This window comes from Pelodiscus sinensis, chromosome 15, assembly GCF_049634645.1.
Source record: "Pelodiscus sinensis isolate JC-2024 chromosome 15, ASM4963464v1, whole genome shotgun sequence".
Lineage (NCBI taxonomy): Eukaryota > Metazoa > Chordata > Testudines > Trionychidae > Pelodiscus > Pelodiscus sinensis.
Window position 1 is genome coordinate 27,929,138 of NC_134725.1, and position 20,054 is coordinate 27,949,191.

The window sequence follows — 20,054 nt, forward strand, 5'->3', positions numbered from 1 at the left end:
TCTCCTCTTTTCTAAGCTGAAAAGTCCCAGTCTCTTTAGCCTCTCTTCATATGGGACTTGTTCCCAACCCCTGATCATTTTAGTTGCCCTCACCTCTCCCAGCCTCTCTCTTCCCCTCTCCCACCTCCTTTTCCCAGTCTCCCCCAGTTTTGTTCAATAAAGACACGTTATCTTTATTTTGTACATCAGGAAGGGCGGCTAGGGAAGGGTAAGTGGAAGGAGGTGAGGGAGGAATGGGGCACGAGCCCCCGATGGGGAGGACTGGGCTGGCTCTGCGGGCTTCTGGGGATGGAAGCTCTCCTGCAGCCCCCCAATTGCCCCCTCTTCCCAGATGGCAGCCTGCGGCAAGTGCAGCCGGGCTGATGGCCAAGTGCTGTTATGTGCCCAGTGTGGGTACTCCGGGCAATCCAAGCCAGGACTGCTTTGCAAGCGGGGCACCCCTGAGAACTGTCTGTCCGGGGTGGGGGTTGGGACCCTTTAAGCACAGCCCTCGCCTAGCCTGAGACAGCATCTCCACACTCTAAGTCCTCCTCTGATGCCCTGCCGGCACTGCTTTCGGCCATCCTTAACCCCGCTTCAGGGTCCACTTAATGTGGACATGCTAGTTCGAATTAGCAAAACGCTAATTTGAACTAGTTTTTAGTTCTAGATGCGTTAGTTCGAATTAGCTTAGTTTGAATTAACTAATTCGAACTAAGTTAGTTCGAATTAGCGCTGTAGTGTAGACATACCCAGAGAGAGGCAGGCGGTGGAGGAGAGCTGAGGGAGGGGGGAGGTAGTAGAAGGAGGAGAGAAAGAGAGAGAGAGAGACACGGAGCGAGAGACCTGAGGCTCAGGAGAGAAGACCAACATGGAGGAGAGACATGAAAATTCTGTCTTATTACGGGCTAATTGTCTAGTTATACATAAAAGGTCAGATCTTCCACTGGTGCAAAGTGGCAAAGCTCCACTGACTTTAAAAATTGCATATTGATTTATATAATCTGGTGCTAATATGTACACATAATATATACTGGCCCTAATATATACACTTTTCCATGTAATGGTACTACTGCAGTTATGAACAAGGTTTTTTGTCTGTGCTGGAACACTGAGTGAGACCCAGCAAAACATCAGTGTTTACATCAGTAGATTCTCATCCGTAAAGGAGGAAAGATTCCCAAGATAATTTTGGCATGCCACTCTGACAGCGGCTTTCAACATTTTGCTCACTCATGTTTTGAATCATTAGCTCACATTCCTATCTAAATATGTGAGTTGTGGCCAGTGTTCCTATTAATTTTTGTCGTCCATGTATGGAATAATATTTGCTATGTGCACCCTGGCATATGTGGATGTGTACCAAAAGTAGACACATATTGCTGCTGGCTGGGAATGCGCTGCTAATGAGCTGCCTATGTGCTCAGCTTTGAGGGAACACTGGTTGTGGCAGGACAGGTTAAACTGTCATCGTGAATTGAAGTGCACCCTGCCTTGCTTTGCTGCCCACAACAGGGAAATAATCCCCTCCCTAACATTTCTGCTCAGTCCAAATCTATTTTCTCTGTAGGATATCAAATATATTACAATTATACTATACTCACAGAAAATAATCTGTCCCTGAACTTGGAACCTCAACCAGCTCTTAACATTATGACACTGATCTCTGGGATGCAGAATCAAACTCTTAGGCTATGTCTACACTGCAGGAATTTGTTGGCAGAGGCAATGCAAATGAAGCGCTCATTAGCATTTCTCATGCTCTCATTTGCATAGTCTCTTCCGATCCTTTTTGCAGAAGTGGTTTTTGCACCAAAAAAAGCAGTGTAGATGGAGCCATTTTGCGCAAAAAAAAAAAAAATCCCTTATGTGCAAGATCCCTTATGCCTCAAAAAATGAGATATACAGGATCTTGAGCAAAAGGATTTTTTTTGCACAAAAATGGCCTGGTCTACACTGCTTTTTTTCTTCTTCACAAAAACCTCTTCCACAAAAAAGATCAGAAGAGACTATGCAAACGAGAGCACGAGAAATGCTAATAAGCGTTTCAATTGCATTGCCTCTTCTGACAAATTCCTGCAGTCTAAATGCAGCCATAGTTAGCTGAGAAAATAATGGTGCTCAGGAACTCAACTGTATTCTTCACAACATATCTGGACCCATCTATTCTAACAGCATTATTGTCATGGTATTGGCTTAGGCACCAAGGAAAATTGTGAGGGTTTTAGAAGTCCTACTGAGAGCCTAAGAAGTTCCTGAAAAATCTGAGTCTTAGGCCAAAAGTCTGATGTTAGGTAGATATGACAGATTCCTTGACCTTGAGTGGTACTTTGCCACTATCAAAAAAAAAATGCTTTGAGAACCCAGGAAGATGAACTTGGGAATTTCTTCCTGTGGGGTACTCTGATGCTCTTTAACCCTCCCTCAAAGATCTTGAAAAAAAATGTAATTTTTAATAGCTGACTTTTCAGTCTCCGACATGTACATACAGCACTTCCTGATTTCTAGGAAACAGGAATCAGATCATAGTCTTAAAATGTGGGATTTTATTAACAAAACAAAGAAGACATACTTGGCAAAACATACTTGGTTTCTAGGTCTTATGGAACAACTGAAAAAAGGCAGATTAATAACAGAGAATTGCTTCTCTGGGATTCAGTTTAAAAGGTACAGGTGGGTGGGTACATAGACTCAACAATCCCCAAAATAAAGAAAATAATCTGAACACATCTAACTAAATATTTCCTGTTCTACTTATATTACTGCTGTCCAAAGTTTAGACCTTTCCTAGCATGGATTTCTCTGGAAATTCCATGCCTTGTCTTGGCTTAACTCATCTCTTCTAGCTCTTGTTCAGATCACACAAAGACTGCAGCAGGAGGGACCTACTTCAATTCAAAACTCACACTCTTTTTATTGAGTCTCTGTGAATACTTCCTGAAGACTCTCAAGGATCTACTGTCTTTGGGCTTAACCCTTACAGGCAATTTACTTAACTGAATGGCTGGGATGTCCAGGAATGGGGAGTATCCCTCCCATTTCTCACAGCTTTTCGAGAAATACTACTGCATTGCAAAATCACCTCATAAGAAAAGCCATTTTGGGTCAGACCAAAAGTCATTCTAGCCCAGTATTCTGTCTTTTGATGGTGGCCAATGTCAGGTGCCCCAGAGGGAGTGAACAGAAAAGGGAATCATTAAGTGCTCCATTCCCTGTCACTCATTCCCAGCTTCTGGCAAAGAGAAACTAGGTACACCAACCCAGTCCATCCTGGCTAATAGCCATCGATGGACCTATTCTCCATGAATTTAGTTCTTTTTTGAGCCTTGTACAGTCTTTGCCTTTACAACAACCTCTGGCAAGAAGTTTCACAGGCTGACTATGCATTGTATGGAAAATATACTTCATATTAATGTTTAAAACAATATACCTGTTTTAAAGAATGTGTCTCTGCATTGCCCAGTGACTGTGGCTTCTCATAATTCCATTTCACGCAAAATTGTCTTTCTTTTTTCTTATCATGTTTACTATGCATGCATCAATACTATACCCTTAGCTCAAAATATGCTAAATAATTTGAGCTACTCAAACTGTGTAGCTTATTTTGGAATATCTTATTTCATAATTTGACGCTGTCTACACAATGCCAGATTTAGTTTTAAACCGCTATTCCAAAATGTCCCATACTCCTTGTGGAACATCAGAATAGCAAACCTGTTACATTTCAAAATATGGGCTTGCTTCAAAGATGTGGAATACTTATTTCAGGATGCCAGGTGTAGATGTATCCTATGGAACTAGAAGGGTGATCCTTCACCCTTTTTGTACCTCTGTGCCTAAAGGAAAGATTCTGGTGTGTCATGTCTCCACTCAATGGGTAATGTCAGTCATTTGCTAGGTGCTACCCTGTAGTGACTTCTACTTCTACTCTCAGTAACTTCTACTGAGGAACACAGGGCTTCTATAATAAAAAGATGCTCTTTTTCCTGATGACATGTGAGATTTAAGGTATGGGACTATACAAATCAAGTTTGAATTATTAAGCTTCCCACAAATTTTACTTTTAGCTAGTTCCACTCACGCTTTCTGAGATAGTCAACTAGAATATCACATAGCTTATGTGGAGGAAGACTTTAAAACCTCATCTACTATCTGTTCAATATGAATGTGACAATCTCCTCACACTTTTCACACATCAGGCATCAGTTCTGTTCTCCTCAGCCCAAACTCCCTCTTCTATTACCATCAGAAGACATGCAGTGAGATGACTGTAGCTTTCTCCTCCAGAGAATGCTGCATTTCAACAGTGCGGTAGATCTGTGGTTTTTAAAGCCCTTTTAGATGAAAGGCACAGTATGTAAGACTCTTCTATTCAGCTCATTTAGAAAAAGAAAGGTTCATCGTGTTTTCCCTCACAAAGAGAAAAAATGAGTATTCAAATACAAAGTCCTTTTATTCCATGGTCTTTGTCTCTTGATCCAAATGTTTATCTCTTCCCTCTCACCTTCCCTCCCTCCAGGTTGGTTTCAATTGCATTTTTTAAGCTTTTAAGCCCAAATATGAATCCCACTTTTGGTCTACACTAGACATCCCACACAGGAATGCTCAACTGTCGACAGCTGAAGTACCATAGCAAAGCTTTCTTTCATCTAAGATCTTTCGGACGTCACTGTATAGCTTACGAAATTCTGCACATAGCACATAAAAAATTCTTCATGAAACAGGGCCTGATTCAAAACAGATGCACATTGCTCTTTTAGAAAAGTCTCAATGCCAGATGACAGCAGGTGTAAATCACTGAAGTCCATGGAACTCCACCAATTTACACCAGATAACAATCAGGCCAACAGTATTTTGGTAAAAGATTGGAGTACCTTTCAACTTGAGAACATAGGGATTATGCAACTTTCCCACTGGTAGAAGTAATTTACCATTTTCCCAAAGCCAAAAAAGGTGTGCTGTAGTCTCTATAAAACAGTCAGCCTTTTTCCTAATGTATACTCTGGGAATTTTGTGTATCTAAGATGCTGCCATAAAGGCCCATCCTTAAGATTTATGGGGCTCTATACATTACTATTAAATTTGTGCCCCTAGAGGCAGCTGGGGCAGGGAGAACAATGTTTTTTTAGAGATGTGGTTTTATGATCTTCAGTAAGACACTAATGAAATATTTTTAAAACAAATTTTAAGTCTATGCATACTGTATGTAGCCGGCCAGAGAGAGTCTGTCAAACACAAGTAGTTTATTTCCTGACAGCTAACAGCTGTGCCCTGTAACTGAAAGAAAATATAACAAAGAAGCGGCATATCTTACATCCCTTCCTGCAAGCCTGGGACCCCGGGTAGGCTGTGAACGAAGTGGGGGGTTGTTTCAGCTTCCGAGGCGCCGGTACCCGAAGCCCATCGGTGAAGTCCAATTTGCTAGGCTCTGAGGCAGTCTTAAATAGTTTTCCTGCCTTGTTTGGCAGTCTGGAAATTTCCAGGGTTTACTCATTACATGCTGAGCTGTTAGTTATCCATCTGGTTCTGATCTGGATCTTCTTGTTCTTTGGCCCTGTTTACATGATCAGTACGTTACGGTAAACAGAATTGTTTATGCGTTCTTGCCTTTTACCCTTATCTCATGCTTGTTCTTGCTATAGTGGCAACGATGCTTATCTTAAGTGGCATATGTTCCCAAACACTTGCTTCTGGCTCATCAGATATAGGGAAAAGGGAAAGGGGGGGGGCGGAAAGAATGCAGGCCTCACAACCCCTAAACTAGCATGTACAAAGTTCTTCCGTAATTGACCACTACACTGTACATTCAGAAACTAACAGTCTATTCCTGGGATTGGCAAATGCCTGTTAAGTGGCTTCTTTGCCACTTGAATGGCTCTTTCTCAGGTTGTTTTCAATTTTAAGTTAACTAGATCCTCTCCAGAGGAAATGAAGCCATGGAACAGGGATAGGAAGAGGCAGATGGGTGGACATTAAAATCCAGTGGTGTCCCAGATTTTCAGGTGCTCTATACAACTGCATATTCTGCATATAAGTAAGGATACCTCTACTGCCATGTGGTTATTTGTGCATTTAATTTTTAATGGCAAGCACCTTATCTCTCAAAATAGTCCCAGAGAAGTAGCAGAGGAGGAAGTATTACAGCTTTAATTTTTCAGTAGATTTTATTGTATTTCTGTATATTTATCAGTTATTTTGGCAAAATGGTTCAGGGGAGCAGCAATAGGAACCTTTTGATTCTAGAAATGCTTGACAGGTATGGTCCAATTCTTTGAAATGAGTAGCGTGAATCATGAACTTCTGCTTTTTCTAAAACCTGACAATGACCCTGGTTCCATTTATGGCCTTGGCTGAATTGTATTAATAACTGCCCTGGTTTCAACATCTCTAAAAAGGAGTAAAGCATTACCTCTTTCAAGAGGATGCTGCAAAGATGTATTAATGTTTACAAATAACTTTGAAGATGAAAAGTGCTGCATGAGTTTATTATCCGATTCTTGGCTCAAATCCAACTCAGGTTGTTAGCGACCAAAAGTTGTTCCTCTGACAGCTATTCCTTGTCATGTGTGGAATGAATTGGTTGTCTCATTCTAATTCTGTTTGCAGTCGTCTACATCACCAGCATTCCTGACTCTAATTGGTATCTGTGTTGGCAAGGAAATTAGGGGCTGGAAGCTATCCTATTGCTTTATCCTTAGAAGAGGCTTCCTTGGGCAGAGGTACATGTAGATGAGAACTGCTACAGTGTGTATGTATGTTGCTGTTTAGAGTATAAGCAGAGGATCTTTGACTGCCACTGAAGCATGGGGAACTTGAGTCAAAGCTCATTGACTTCAGCAGGGTTTGGATTGGATCCCTAATGTCTGGGATCTTTGCCTGACTACATGTTATAAAACCATAACATGAGCAACATTCCACTATCTAGGGCTGTCCTTAGGATTTATGGAGCCCTACATATTAAACTGGTGCCCTTATGTCCGATGACAGTCAGGGGTGGATGGCGCCTTTTTAGAGATGGGATTTTATGATCTTCAACAAGACACTAATACAATATTTTAAAAGCATATTTTATACTAAGGTCCTCTAGATCAGCAGTTCTCAAACTTTTTGGGCTCCGGAGTCCTTTACATGCGTAAAAATTTATGCGGAGCCCCAGCGGACCACTGAGTGTATGTGTTGTACCTATCGATATTTCCAGTTTGTCAACCTCGCGGAGCCCCTGGAAATGTCTCATGGAGCCCTGGGGCTCCGTGGAGCACAGTTTGAGAAATACTGCTCTAGATTAACACAGTAAACTCAGAAACTGACAGTCTGTACTTGGGCTTGGCAAATGCCTGTTGAATGGCTCTTTCACAGGTTCAGTGTTGTGCTAATAGGTCTGCCAGGCCTTTTCACTTTTAACTTAATTAGATTCTCTTCAGAGGAAGTGAAGCCATGGAACAGAGATAGGAAGAAGTGGGTGGGTGGACATTAAGACCTAGTGAAGTCCCAAATTTTCATGTGCCCTATGCAGCTGCATATTCCATGTCTGGGTAAGGATGACTCTGCACTCTCAGAATACCAGGATCCACATTTGCATTCCATTGAATATAAGAAGTATGCTGTAGTGCTTTCCAATACTTTTTTGTTTTTTCTTTTACTGTAACAAGTGCTGTTAGTTTCAGAATTTGGCTGGGGTGCATTTTTAACCAGAAATCTTTACAAAAAATATAATCAAGCATTTAGATATTATTTCTAATAGCAGAGAATGAAATCCTGAGATATTAAATGTGAATTTTAGTGAATGGGAATGAAGTAAACGATGAGCAAGTTCCTCTGGATGCTGCTCTCACAGCTATTAATGTTTCTGCATTACTAGCAAGAGGAAAAGTCCTCGCCCTTATATCAATGGAGTTCCATGAAGCAATATACATCCTCACATCTTCTTTAAATAGAGGAAGATAGATTCTGGAAAAATAAAATCAAGTTCAATTTGATTGAATCTGTGACCATTTTATTCGTGTTCCATGATCCTTCCTATGATTTTTTTTCTTCATGGGAACATACACTGAAAAAGTTTTACATGACATGGTCTCTTGTGTGTGAGTTTGTAAAATGTAGTCATCCAACTGGAGGACAGAAACATGTGGCTTAAGTGACATCCCCATAAATAGCCAGGAACAGGCTAATATTTCGTATTAATGACCAGAATTTCTGATGTTCTCTAAACCTTTGTGTGTCACAGGAATCAGAAAGCAGACAAAAGTGAGAAGCTGAGAATTTCTTTTCAGAAGGGAGCTCTCGGTTGGTGTGGAGCTGGTGTAACTGACACCTACGATGTCACACCTCTTGTGTGAACTCGGTATAGCAGATAGGGATATGCTCTTAGCTGAGTTTACTGTGCCAACTTTGGAGACTATGTCCATCTATTTTACATTGAAGCTGGATATTGACTTGATACAGTGTATGCTGGAGCTTGCGCCGAACCATCATGAAAATTAGAGATCACCACAGCCTTCCACCTTCTTTTGTGTCCCAAGCAGATCTTAATACAGGAAGGAAACTGGACAGAGGTGTCCTAACACTTTTGATTTCCAGGCATCAACATCTGCATATTTACAAACCTAATCAGATGTTCCAAATGAATAATTTGCTATGAACAGTTCATCCCATTCTACCCTGGGAATTCAAAGGAACAACCAAATATCTTGTAGTCATTGTGGATGAAAATAACCACTCAATGGGTAATGTCAGTCAACAAACAAATAAACAAACAAACAAACAAACAAACAGAATGTTAAGAATCATTAAGAAAAGGTACATAATAAAACAGAAAATACCATATTGCTTCTCTATAAATCCATGATGTGCCCGTATCTAGAATACTTCATACAATTGTGGTCTCAAAAATATATGTATTAGAATTGGAAAATATATTGGCTTCCATATGATGAGAGATTAATAAGACTTTGATTTTTCAGCTTGGAAAATGGATGAGGGGATATAATAGAGGTCTATAAAATCATGACTGGTATAGAGACAATAGGTAAAAAAGTGTTACTGCTTCTCATAACACAAAAACTTGGGATTATCAAATTAAATTAGCAAGCAGTGAGTTTAAAATAAACAAAAGAAAGTGTTTCTTTACAAAATGCAGTCAACGTGTGAAACTCTTTGCTAAAGGATGCTGTAAAGGTCAAGCTTGCTACAGGATTCAAAAAAAACCTATGTAAATTAATGGATAGTAAGTTCTTTAACTTACTGATGTCCCTAGTCTCTGTTTGCTAGAAGGTGGAAATGAGCGACAGGGGATGGATCACTTGATGATTGCCTGTTCTATTCATTCCCTCTGGGCACCTGGCACTGACCACTGTCGAAAAACACGATACTGAGCTAGATGGACCTTCGGTATAACTCATATGGCCGTTCTTATGTTCTAAAAGTACTGGCCTTGCAGAATTACACATGCAAAACTCTCATCATTCCTAAGATGTTCAACAGCCATTCTAAAGCTGAATAAATTCCTCAGCTTCATCCTCAGCAAGTGGCATCTATGTCCTCACCTCTACTGCTCCCAAATCGAAAACCATGCACCACCAAAAGTAAATGTTTATTCATGACAACACACATTCACATTCATGATATGATAAAGTCAAAAATAACCATATTGATGAGCTTTCTCATCATCTGTCCCACTTAAACATTAAGATGTAAAGCTGCAATGCCGTATATTTTGTAACAAAGTAATGAGTTTAATTGCAGCCACCAGGTGTTATCTTATTTGTTTAAACAGGGTGTGAAATTTCCTGCCTATATTAACATTGCCTTTGCTCTGTTTCACTTTTATATATTCAAGGGCGATAGGAAGTCCAGTGCTGGGTGACACCAAGGCCACGTCTGCACTGCAGGCATTTTGCTCAAGAACAACTGTTCTTGTGCAAAAACTTGTGGCGCGTCTACACTGCACGTGAATTCTTGTGCAAGTAAATTTGCAGTAAAGCATCAGAAAAGAGGGCTTCTTGCACAGGAGTTAGTCCTCTCCCCACGAGGAATAAGCCCCTTTTGTGCAAGAGCTGTTGTGCAAGAAGGCAGCGTGGACGGGCACCAGGGGCTTCTTGAGCAAGACACTTTTATGGCTAAAATGGTCATCAGAGCTTTCTTGCACAAGAAAGCGTTCACAGTGCCATGGACACTCTTGTGCAAAAGCACATGGCAGGGTAGAGGTGCTCTTGCACGAGACCTTTTGCACAAGAACTCCGGTGTGAAACAGTTCTTGTGCAAGAAGCCTGCAGTGTAGGGCAGGGAGCAGCCTATGGGGCTACTGGAGCTGCTGGCTGCAGGATGCCCAGTCAGGGAGTGGGGGGGACCCCTAGGAATGGCTCCAACTTCCCAGAGGGGTGGCCAGAGGCAGGACATTTGCCTGGCAGGGTGAGGTGGGGGGGGCAGTGACCTCACAGGGGCTTTGGGCAGCCCTCAGCAGATCAGGCAAAGGGCAGGTGGGGAGGTGGTGACCTCACAGAGGAACCCACATCTCAGGCTGATAAAAGGGGGGGGCGGGCCCAGGGGACTTTGGAGACCCCCGGTTGCTTTAGCTCTGGTGCGTCTCCTGCTCACAGTTGCTTTGTCCTCTGTGAGTTCCACATCCGGACAGCGTTTTGCAGAAGGTAAGAGCCCCCAGGGGTTTGGATCCCGCCCGGGGCCGGCTGGGTTCCAGGCAGGCCCAGGCCTCGGTCAAGGGCCAGAAGTGCCTGTGCAAGACCGAGCCGATAAGCAAGGGGCCATTTGGGGGCTGGGGGCAGTCGCTCTGGGGCGCTGGAACCCCTGGATTTCGCTCTGCAGGCTGCGCCCCAAGCTCCCCTTTGCTCCCCTCATTTGCAGAATGGCCAAACACATCAGGCTGTGGTTCCGGAAAGCCCTGAAGATGGCCCCAGGGCCGGTGGGAAGCAGCTCCTCCGTCCCCGCGGGCGGGGAAGCTGAATCCCACCAGCTCGGGGCGACTCGCCCACCGGCCAGGCCCCTCCGGACCTGGCTCCAGAGGCGGCTGGGAAGGCGGGACCCAGCCCAGCGGGGCAGCCGGGTAGGGTGGCTCTGGGGCCTCCTCTGTGGAGAGAAACACCTGCCCCAGGAGCCCAGCCCCCATTACCACCAGGGGGCATCGCCCTGCCCGGCCCCCGGGGACCTGCCAGTCTCCGGGAGCCCCCAGCCTCTCCGCACCAGCCCCTGCAGCTGTGGGTCCAGCTCAGTGAGCAGCAGCGCCTGGGCCTCCAGCTGCAGCCGGGCCACCTCCTGCAGCCGCTCAGACCCAGGTGAGGGGCCGTGAACATGCTGGGCCCAGGGGCTCACCCAGTACACGGGGGGGGAGGGGCAGCCCCAGTGTCTGCCCCGCAGCCAGGGCAATGGATGGGGGCGGGAGCTGCTGCTTGGCTCTCTTGTTCCTGGTGGGGGCTCTGCTGAGGGCGTTGGCAGATGTGAAGGTGGAAGGGGGATGGGTCCCTGCGAGGGGCGTGTGGGGCCCAACCTGCCCTGGGTCCCTGACATGGGGGCGCGTGACCCCTGCTGGCCGCTGGAGTCACCCTGGTCCCTTCCCTCCCGCACAGAGCCCCCCTGCGCCTCGGCGGAGCTCTGCCAGGAGCGGATGGACTCCCGGGTGGAGGAAGGGGCCATCTATGATATTGAAGAGCAGCTCCACACCCGGGACACGGTAGGAACCTTCTCCACACGGGGGGGACCCGAGATTGTCCGGCCCCTTCCCAGCACGTCCCCCCCTCCGGGAGGGGCTTGTCCCTGGGGATCCCCCTGGGGCCCCTTCTCCTGCATGACCTGGGCCCCCCAAGCTGAGGTCTCTTGTCATGCACCAGCTGGGCCCCCACAAGCCTGAGGAAGCAGTTGGGGGGGGGGGGAGTGTGGGTGCTTGGACAACCGGCAGCTCCCACCTCCACTCCTGGGAGGCCTGAGCCCTGCAGCTGTCCGTGGGGGGCAGGCAGGCCCCAGGCTCACAGACTCTCTCTGGGGTGCAGAGCCCAGCCGCCCTGCAGCGGTTCCTCCTGGCCGTCCCCCCCGCCTGCCTCGCCGCCCTCCAAAGGGGCGAGGACACCCTGGCGCCGCGCTGCTGCAAGGACACCATGATGGCCAGGATCGTGGTGAGCGAGTGGCGGCGGCCGGGAGGAGGGGAGGGGATACGTGGGGTGGACAGGGGTCTGCCTGGGCCATGGCGGCGGGTGGGGGTGCTGGAAATGGGATGGGTGGGGCCAGGAGTGCTGGAGGGGGAGGGGGAGGTGGACATGGGGAGGGTGGGTGGGGATGCTGGAGGAGGGAGGGTCACAGAAATGGGGCAGGTCTGGGGTGCTGGACAGGGAGGGGGATTCGGAACAGAGAGGGGTCTCCCCGGGCCATGGGGGGGGGAGCTGGAAGGTTAGCAGAGCGGGCTGCTGAGGATGCGCCTGGGGAGCAGGGATGAGGAGGTTCAGAGGCTGGTCACCGGGGCAGTGAGGGGCAGGAGACGGCCTGGGGACAAGGATTGAGCTGGTCCCGGTTTGGGAGGGGGGTGCTGGGAGGGGCCCTGTGCCGGACCGTGGGGCTACAGGCCAGCGGGAGGCAGTGGGGTTGGATCCTGCTGGGTGGGGGCGCTGGCCGTGTGAGCGTCTCTTGGGGGCCCCAGCCTCACACGCCCCTTTGTCTCCTTGGGTTTCACAGGAGATCATGGAGGACTCCCCCCACCCACTGGTCTTGGCTGACTGCCTCAACGCCGCCTGCAGCCTCAGGTACCGACCCCCCCCTCCGAATTCCCCCCAGAGCAGATCCCCTGACCAGGGAGTGGGAAAGTCTCTGTCTCCTGGGCTATGTCTAGACTGCAAGCCTCTTTCGAAAGAGAGCACCCAGTGAGTCTGGATGCTCTCTTTCGAAGAAGCCCTAGTTACATTCAAGAACGCCTTCGTTCGAAAGAAGCACTTTCCAAAGAAGGCGTTCTTCCTCGTGAAATGAGGTTTACCGCCGTGGAAAGAAAAGCCGCGTTCTTTCGATTTAATTTCGAAAGAACGCGACTGCAGTCTAGACGCAGGTGAAGTTTTTTCGGAAAAAGGCTACTTTTCCCGAAAAACCCCCTGAGTCTGGACACAGCCCTGCTGCTGAATTAACAGTCTCTGCCCCTCTCTCCTGCCAGCACCTTGCAGCCTCCCCTACAGGCCCAGCTCCTGAGCCCCCTGCTGAGGGCGGCCGTGGGACAGACTGTGTCTGGGGACTGGCAGCAGGAGCCCATCCACACGCAGGTACGTCCCTCCGGGCCCTGCTCCCGGGCTGGGCTGGAGCTCCGGAGAGGAGTGGGGGTGGGGGCAGAGGGAGAGAAGAAGCTGCAGGTTTGGATCCTTCCCTCCAGGTTTCCCGTTGCTCTCCCTGGGGGCCCGTCCCTTCCATGCCCAGCCTGGGCTCCTCCCTGCTCTGCGAGGCGGCTCAGACCCTGCTCAAGGCTGCACCCCGGGGCCAGCGGGTGGCCTGGATTCCCCAACCCCCCTCTGACCCAGGGCTCCCCCTTGTCTTGCAGCAGTTCATCCGGGCCCTTCCCGTCGACCTCCAGGCCCTACTGGCAAGCCTCCTCGCCGAGTCCCCAGACACCGCCAGGCTGCAGCTGATCATGGAGGTGAGCCCCGTGGGGGGGACGGGGCCATTGTCCCTGCTTCCTCGGGGGGCCGAGAGAGGAGCTGTGTCAGTGGCTGGGGGGGGGGGCACAGTCTGAGAGGAGCCCCAGGCTCTGCCCAGAACCGGCGCCTCCCTACGGGTCCTGACCTGCCTCTTTCCCCCCCAGCACCTGAGCCCGTGGCTGGAGTCCCGCCTGCCCCAGGAGCGAGCCAGGGCCCTTGGCAGCACCACGGCCCTGCTGGGAGTCGCCACCACCCTCCCGGGGTTTGAGGTAAGTGACCTCAGAGCCGGGGGGTCTGGGGCTGCAGGGCGCGGGGCTGGGAGCGTCCCCGGGAGGCAGAGCTGGGAATGGGCCGGGAATGGGCCGCGTTCTCCTTTCCCCGGGGAGGGGCGACCCTGGGCCTTTCCGGGGGGCACCTGGGCCCCAGACTGGGGAGTGGCCGTCAGTGGATCCCCTTGTTCCACCCCCGGAGTGACCCTTCAGTCGGGGCCATTGCTCAGGGTTGTCTCCTCGCAAGGCCGGCCCCGCCCCGCCCCGCCCCGGGAGGTGTCTCTGTCCGTCCCCGAGCTCAGACCCGCCTCGGCGGCCGTTAGCACGGGACGTGCAGCCCCAGGATGCTGAGGGACCCCCCCTCTTCTCTCCCCTCAGAACTCCGCCGACTGGCCGAGGATGGGTCACCACGTGGCCCAGCTGGGCCTTTTTATTTCGGACCCATCCGAAGACGTCAGCCGGCTGGCCCGGAAGGGGGTGCACAGCCTGTACCGCCTCCTCCTGCACCACAGGGGTAAGGAAGCCAGCCGGGACCTGGGCCCCAGGGACACCCTGAGGGTGCCGGCGGCGGGGGGAGGGGACCCAGCCCTTTTCCCCCAGACTGGCCCAAGGGGGGATGCGTCCCTCTGTGTTCCCCTTCTGCCCCCTGTGCCCCTCCATTTGCCCAGGGATGCCTGCAGGGACCCGTGGGAGGGGAAGGGCTCAGACCTGCCAGCAGAATCACCCTGGTTTGTCTCTTGCAGGCCTCAACATCCACCAGGCAGAGGACCTGTGGTGCAGGCACTACTATAAGGAGAGATGGGTCCTGGCGCATAGCAACACCGTCAGGGTGGGAGAGGTAAGGACGCGCTGCCAGGGCAGGGCAGGGCTCGGGGGTGGGGCTGGCTGGGGCCCTCGTGCGGGTAGGACGCGGGGTGGGAAGCGGGGAGTCGCTGATCGAATGGTCGATGCATTTTCCCTCGACTATTCGAGCCGTGGACAGGGCGGCGCTGCCCCTTTGTGACGCTGTCCCGGCGTTTCAAAGGGGCGGCGCTTCCTAGGGGCAGCGCCGCACCTTGCCCCGGATCTCCCATAGAAGGGGAAGCAGGGCGGGGGGGGCAACACTTTTTGATGGAGGTCGCTCCAAGATGTTGGCCAGTGGCCTAGGGCTGCTCTGTTGTGCGGAGGGGGGTGAGGTCTGGGAGGGTCTTGGGGGCAGGAGGAAGGTGTGACCTGGGGCAGGGGTTGGGGTGCAGGGTGAGGAGAGCGTCTGGGTGCAGGGTCTGGAAGGGAGTTTGCAGAAGGAGGAAGCTGTTTTAGCCCCAGGAGTTGGGGCCGGGCTCTGGGCCGTCAGCTGAAACCTCCCGTGCTCTTGATTTCAGGTCTTTGGGCAGCTCTTCACCCCAGAGCAGGAGAACTGCTTTTTAGACAAGGCTCTGCTCGCTGCCCGCTCCCCCCTGAGGCGCCCCAGCCAGGCCGGGCTGGTCCTGGCCCACGCCCTGCATGGGCAGGCCCATCAGCTCCTGGGATACATGGTGAGCAGCCGGAGCAGATGCAGGAGAGTGGGGCAGGGCCAGGGTCTCCTTCCCATCCCCTCAGGGAGTCCCCCGCCCCTTTCCTCATGCTGCCCCCACCCCACGTCCCTGCTGGGTGGGTCAGAAGCTCACCCTGCGGGCCTGACGGGGGGCGACCAGAGAGCAGAACAAGTCTCAGCGCAGGGGGGAGGAGGGTGGAAATGCTGGGGGGGCCCAGTACCCCTGAGTCCCCAGGGATGAATGTGACGGATTCTGCTTCCCTTGCAGCAGGAAGACAGCCAGTGAGAGCACAAGGAGCTGAGGAGCCAGCAGCTCCCCCTCCCCCCAACCCTCCCAATTGTATAGAATGTATTTAAATTCTGATTAAATAATGTTTCAAAAAACATTTGGATCAGGCTTTGTCAATAATTTTTAATGGGGGGGGGGCATTTTGGCAAGTGGTCAAGGGCCACATTTCTACCGAGGAGTTTGGGGTCTGGGACGGGGCGGTTGGGTGCAGAAAGGAGCTGAGGGTAGGAGCCTGGGTGCGCACCGTCCATTGCATCATCACGCGGCGCCATTGTGCTAGTGCTGGAGCTTGGGTGACTGGTTTAATTTGAATGTTTACACAGATTAGGTGTTTTAACTTTAGGAAACTTCATTTTCAATAAGGTAAAATGTTAATTTCTGTCTACCACAAAGGGTTTCAAAGTTTTCTTTATTAAAGGCAGGGATGAGGAACCTTTTTTGTCTCCAGGGCCACTGACCCCCAGAAAAACCAGTTGGGGACCACACACGAGAAAAGCAAAATACAAAAACCCTTCTTCCAAAACCCACAAGCCTCACTGAAGTGAGGGGAAGGGACAGGGAGGACTGAGGTTCGGGGATCCCTCATTTTTGGCCCCCCCTCAGATTGAGAGGGACCCGCAAATGCCACTCTCCCTGGAACCCAGGAGAGTTAATCTGTGCTGGGGCTGGAGTGCCAGGGGAGTGAGATGTCTCAGTCGGGGCCACATTCGTGAGGCTTGGGGGGGTGGAGGTGCCAGGGACGCATTCAGATAGAGCAGGGGAGCCGGCAGGGACCCTGAGAGGAGAAGTGGGAGTGAGAGCCCAGCTGGGGAGACACAAGGAAACCAGAGTCAGTCTAGTATCTCTCAGGCAGCTGGGGTAGACACCTCCCACCCCACACCCCAGCCTCCTGTTGGATCCTCCTCCCACAGTTAACTGCCTCTGAGTCTGCACCCAAACTCCCATCGCTGCCCTGAACCTGTCCCAGAGCCTGCAACCCGCAGCCTCTCCCGCGCCCCACTCCCCAGCCATCCTGCACCGTAACCCCAGCCTCAGGCCAGCGAACCTGAGTGAGGGTGGGGGAGCCCAAGCAGCAGAGGGAGGGGGGAGTGGAATGAGTGGGGGCGTGGCCTCAGAACAGGGGCAGGGGTAGGTGCGGGGAAGGGGGCGGGGCAATGGTAGTGGCCTCTAATGCCCACACCCCTCCCTTCGGCATCGCTTATGTCCCATGTCCCCCCCTCCTGAGCCCACAGTCGGTGCCAAGGCCTCGTGCCCAGGGCGGGGTCGCCCCTGTGAGCTGCCAGCCATACTGGGGAGAGGCGAGAGGGTCTGGGCTGCTGTGTCCGTTGCTGGCTCCTGTCAGGCCTTTGCATCGAGTCCTGGTGCAGCCTGAGCAAACCTGGGTTCTTCCCTGCTCCTCCAACACCACCTGGGCAAAGGGAGGAGAGTCCCCAACAGCCTCTGTCACTTCGGCCTCCTGTCGGGGGAACATGCCCCCTGCAGCATGATCCCCTGGAGATCTAGCCCTCTGGGCACTCACACAAGGTCTCTACATGGCAGCTGCTCTGTGCCTAGTGCTGGCACTGCAGAGCCATTTGCCACTTTGCACCCGACTGTCACCAGGTCCTTTCCATTTGCAGGGCCGGCCACATCTCCTGCCCCCTAGGCCATTGGCTGCACCCTCGTCTCGCTCCTCCTGGTGTCTGTATCCGTCATCACCTTGGTGCTGGAGAGATGGGGCCTGCCCCAGCCTGCCGGGCTGCAAGGGACTCCTGTTGGGAGCAGCTGCATGGGAACCAGAGGCCCAAGAATGGGAGAACCCTATTGACCTGCTGTGAGCAGGAGACGGGGGTGGGGAGGGGGCTGGGGAGGTACCTGCACTCAGCTCTGAATGGGGGCTGGGGAGACACAGACACTGCTGATGATTGCTGCACAGTGGGCCCCTGGGTTACAGTCTATGCCCAGGCAGCTCCTCCAGTCACTGCCTGTCACATTACTGGATCTTGAGGGGAGCAGCCAGATCACTGCTGCACCCATAGGTGGGGGTGTTGGCCCCAGAAAATGGTAGAAAAGGGGGCCATGTGGGGTGCTGAATAGAAGCTTATTATCTGATAGTCCTAGGTAAGCTATTTATGTGGTTGTATAACGTCTGTGTGTGTAGTTAGGAATCTGTAGTCTGTGTGGATCCTGAATATTTCTCTGCATGTGGTTGAGCATTGGGCAGAGCCCGGCCTGTGGACATGCTAATTAGCGAGGCCCTGTGGGACAATGGCACTGAATGGGCCAAGGACACACCTAAAGCATGAGGGCGGACACCTAAGAGCGGCCAGCAGAGAGAGGCTGAGGACCAGGTGATCTCCTGCAGCCAAGAAGAGGCCAGGAAGGAGGGATAAATAGGCCATGTGGTCGATGCCATCTTGGTTCTCAGCTCAGCACTTCATCCCAGAGGCAGCATTGCAGGGATCGCAGAGCCTGGAAGACCTGTGAACCCATCCTGACCCTAGGATGTGCAACAAGAACTCTTAAACCAACAGCTGTAACATCTCTGCTAGAGGCTGCATTGAGAACTGGGAGATTCGGTGCATGTAACATACTATTCCTTTAACAACCTTACTCTCATGCTTTTCTTTATTGTAATAATAAACCTTTAGGTGTTAGATGCTAAAGGATTGGCTCAGCATGATTTGTGGGTAAGGTCCAGAGGGTAAATTGACCAGGGATCTGTGGCTGGTTTCTTGGAACCGGACAGTACTTGTTCAGGGTAGGTGGGATTGGGTGCTAAGACCCCCCCACCGGTGTTTGAGGCCCGGGGCCATCTGGGGCACGGATATTGCTGGGGTTTCGGAGGGGTTTTGCTCGTGAGGCTTCAGGCAGGCAGCTGAAGCACTCTGTGAGACTGGTTTGTGGCCTGTTTGGAGAGGTAACCAGTCTGGGGTCTGTAAGGAGCCCCGAAGTTGAGCAATTCGCCCTGAGCGGAAGCCCTCAGCTGTGCCCAGACACAGTCCGGTCTGTCACAGCCCCAGCCAAGCCGTTTGCTGCGCCATGAGGAGAACCGCCCTGTGCTGGGCACCTGATCAGTGAAGAGAAGTTCAGCGCCCAGACTGCCTGGGAGGGCAGCACAAGGAGTCATCGTCTCCAGGAGAGGCAGTGGTCTCATCACACCATCAGCCCCAGGGTTCTCCTGGCTTTGCAGGCGTCATGGAGACGGGGAGTGCTACGGAGGGAAGGGATGATGAGGCAGCTCAATGGATGTTTTCGGGGAGTTCGTTCAGAGCAGCGAGGCAGAAAGCACAGAGCCCTGGAGGGGCAGGGCGTCAAGAAACCCCCTGAAATCTTCAAGTCTGAGCTGTGAGGGGAGCACGTCACCCTGGACCATTCCTCACAGGTGTCTGCCCAGCCTCTTTTTAAACGCCTCCAGCGACAGCGATTCCACAGCCTCCTTTGGGAGCCTCTTCCAGAGCTTAACTGCCCTTAGGGACAGAAAGTTCCCCTAAATCTCCCTCGGTGCAGGTAAAGTCCCTCACACATTGTCCAACTTCAGTGGACATAGAGACAAGTGATCATCAGCCCCTTTAGAAGAGCCCGTAACACATGGGAAGGCCTGTTATCAGCCCTCCCTACCTTTTCTTTTCTCAAGACTGTCTATGGCGTTTTCATGGGTCAGGTATTTTACACCTTTTATCATTTTTGTGACTCTCCCCTGGACTCGCTCCACCTGGCCCACATCTTCCCTACAGTGTGGCAGCCAGAACCCAACAGAGTCCGTCAGCTGAGACCGGTGGAGGAGGACAGGCACCGCCCAGATCTGACAAGCCAGAGCCCTGTTTAGACAAACCCTTTTTTGCAGCTGTATTACCTTGTTGACTCATATGCCCATTTGTGATCTTGGATAACCCCCAGATCGTGTTCAGCAGCACTGTCCCCAGCCCATGGGCCATCCTCAGCTGGAGCAATTGCACAATCTGGCCTGGGACTTCCTGTCCATTACTGCCCCATGCCCTGCTCTTTCCCACCATCACCCCGCCCTCTCCCTGCGTGGCATCTTGTACCCTAGGATGCAGCTTTGGGGATCACTGGGGGGCTGGCACCACATGGAGGCAGCAGTCATGCCCCCGCTAGTCTCTGTGTGGCAGGAGCCATGGCGGAGTCATACAGCACTGGACAAATGCACTTGCTCTGTTGTGCTCTGCTTCCCCATGGCTCCTACTGATGTGGGGAGTGTGTGTGGGGCCCGACTGCTGCCTCTGCACAGCACCAGGCCCCCCAGTGACCTCCAAAGCCACGTCCTCCCTCTTCCCAAGCAGAGATATCCGATCCCAGACAGGAGATGCCACAGCTGAGGATGGCACAACTATGAGGAGCTGCCGGTGTGGGATGCTGGCTCCTGGGAACTTCTTCAGAGGGGTATCCCA

The 20,054-nt window shown here is 51.3% G+C and overlaps 1 protein-coding gene across 1 annotated transcript; it reads left to right on the forward strand.

The window, feature by feature from the left end:
• The first annotated feature begins 10,601 nt into the window (after positions 1–10,601).
• Positions 10,602–19,192, forward strand: LOC142818372 (uncharacterized). Its single transcript, XM_075897747.1, has 10 exons — positions 10,602–11,264; positions 11,556–11,659; positions 11,976–12,098; positions 12,652–12,719; positions 13,118–13,223; positions 13,409–13,591; positions 13,757–13,861; positions 14,240–14,375; positions 14,605–14,699; positions 19,184–19,192. The coding sequence occupies exons 1-10, from the start codon at positions 10,838–10,840 to the stop codon at positions 19,190–19,192; spliced, it is 1,356 nt and encodes a 451-aa protein (XP_075753862.1). The 5' UTR covers positions 10,602–10,837.
• Positions 19,193–20,054: the final 862 nt, after the last annotated feature.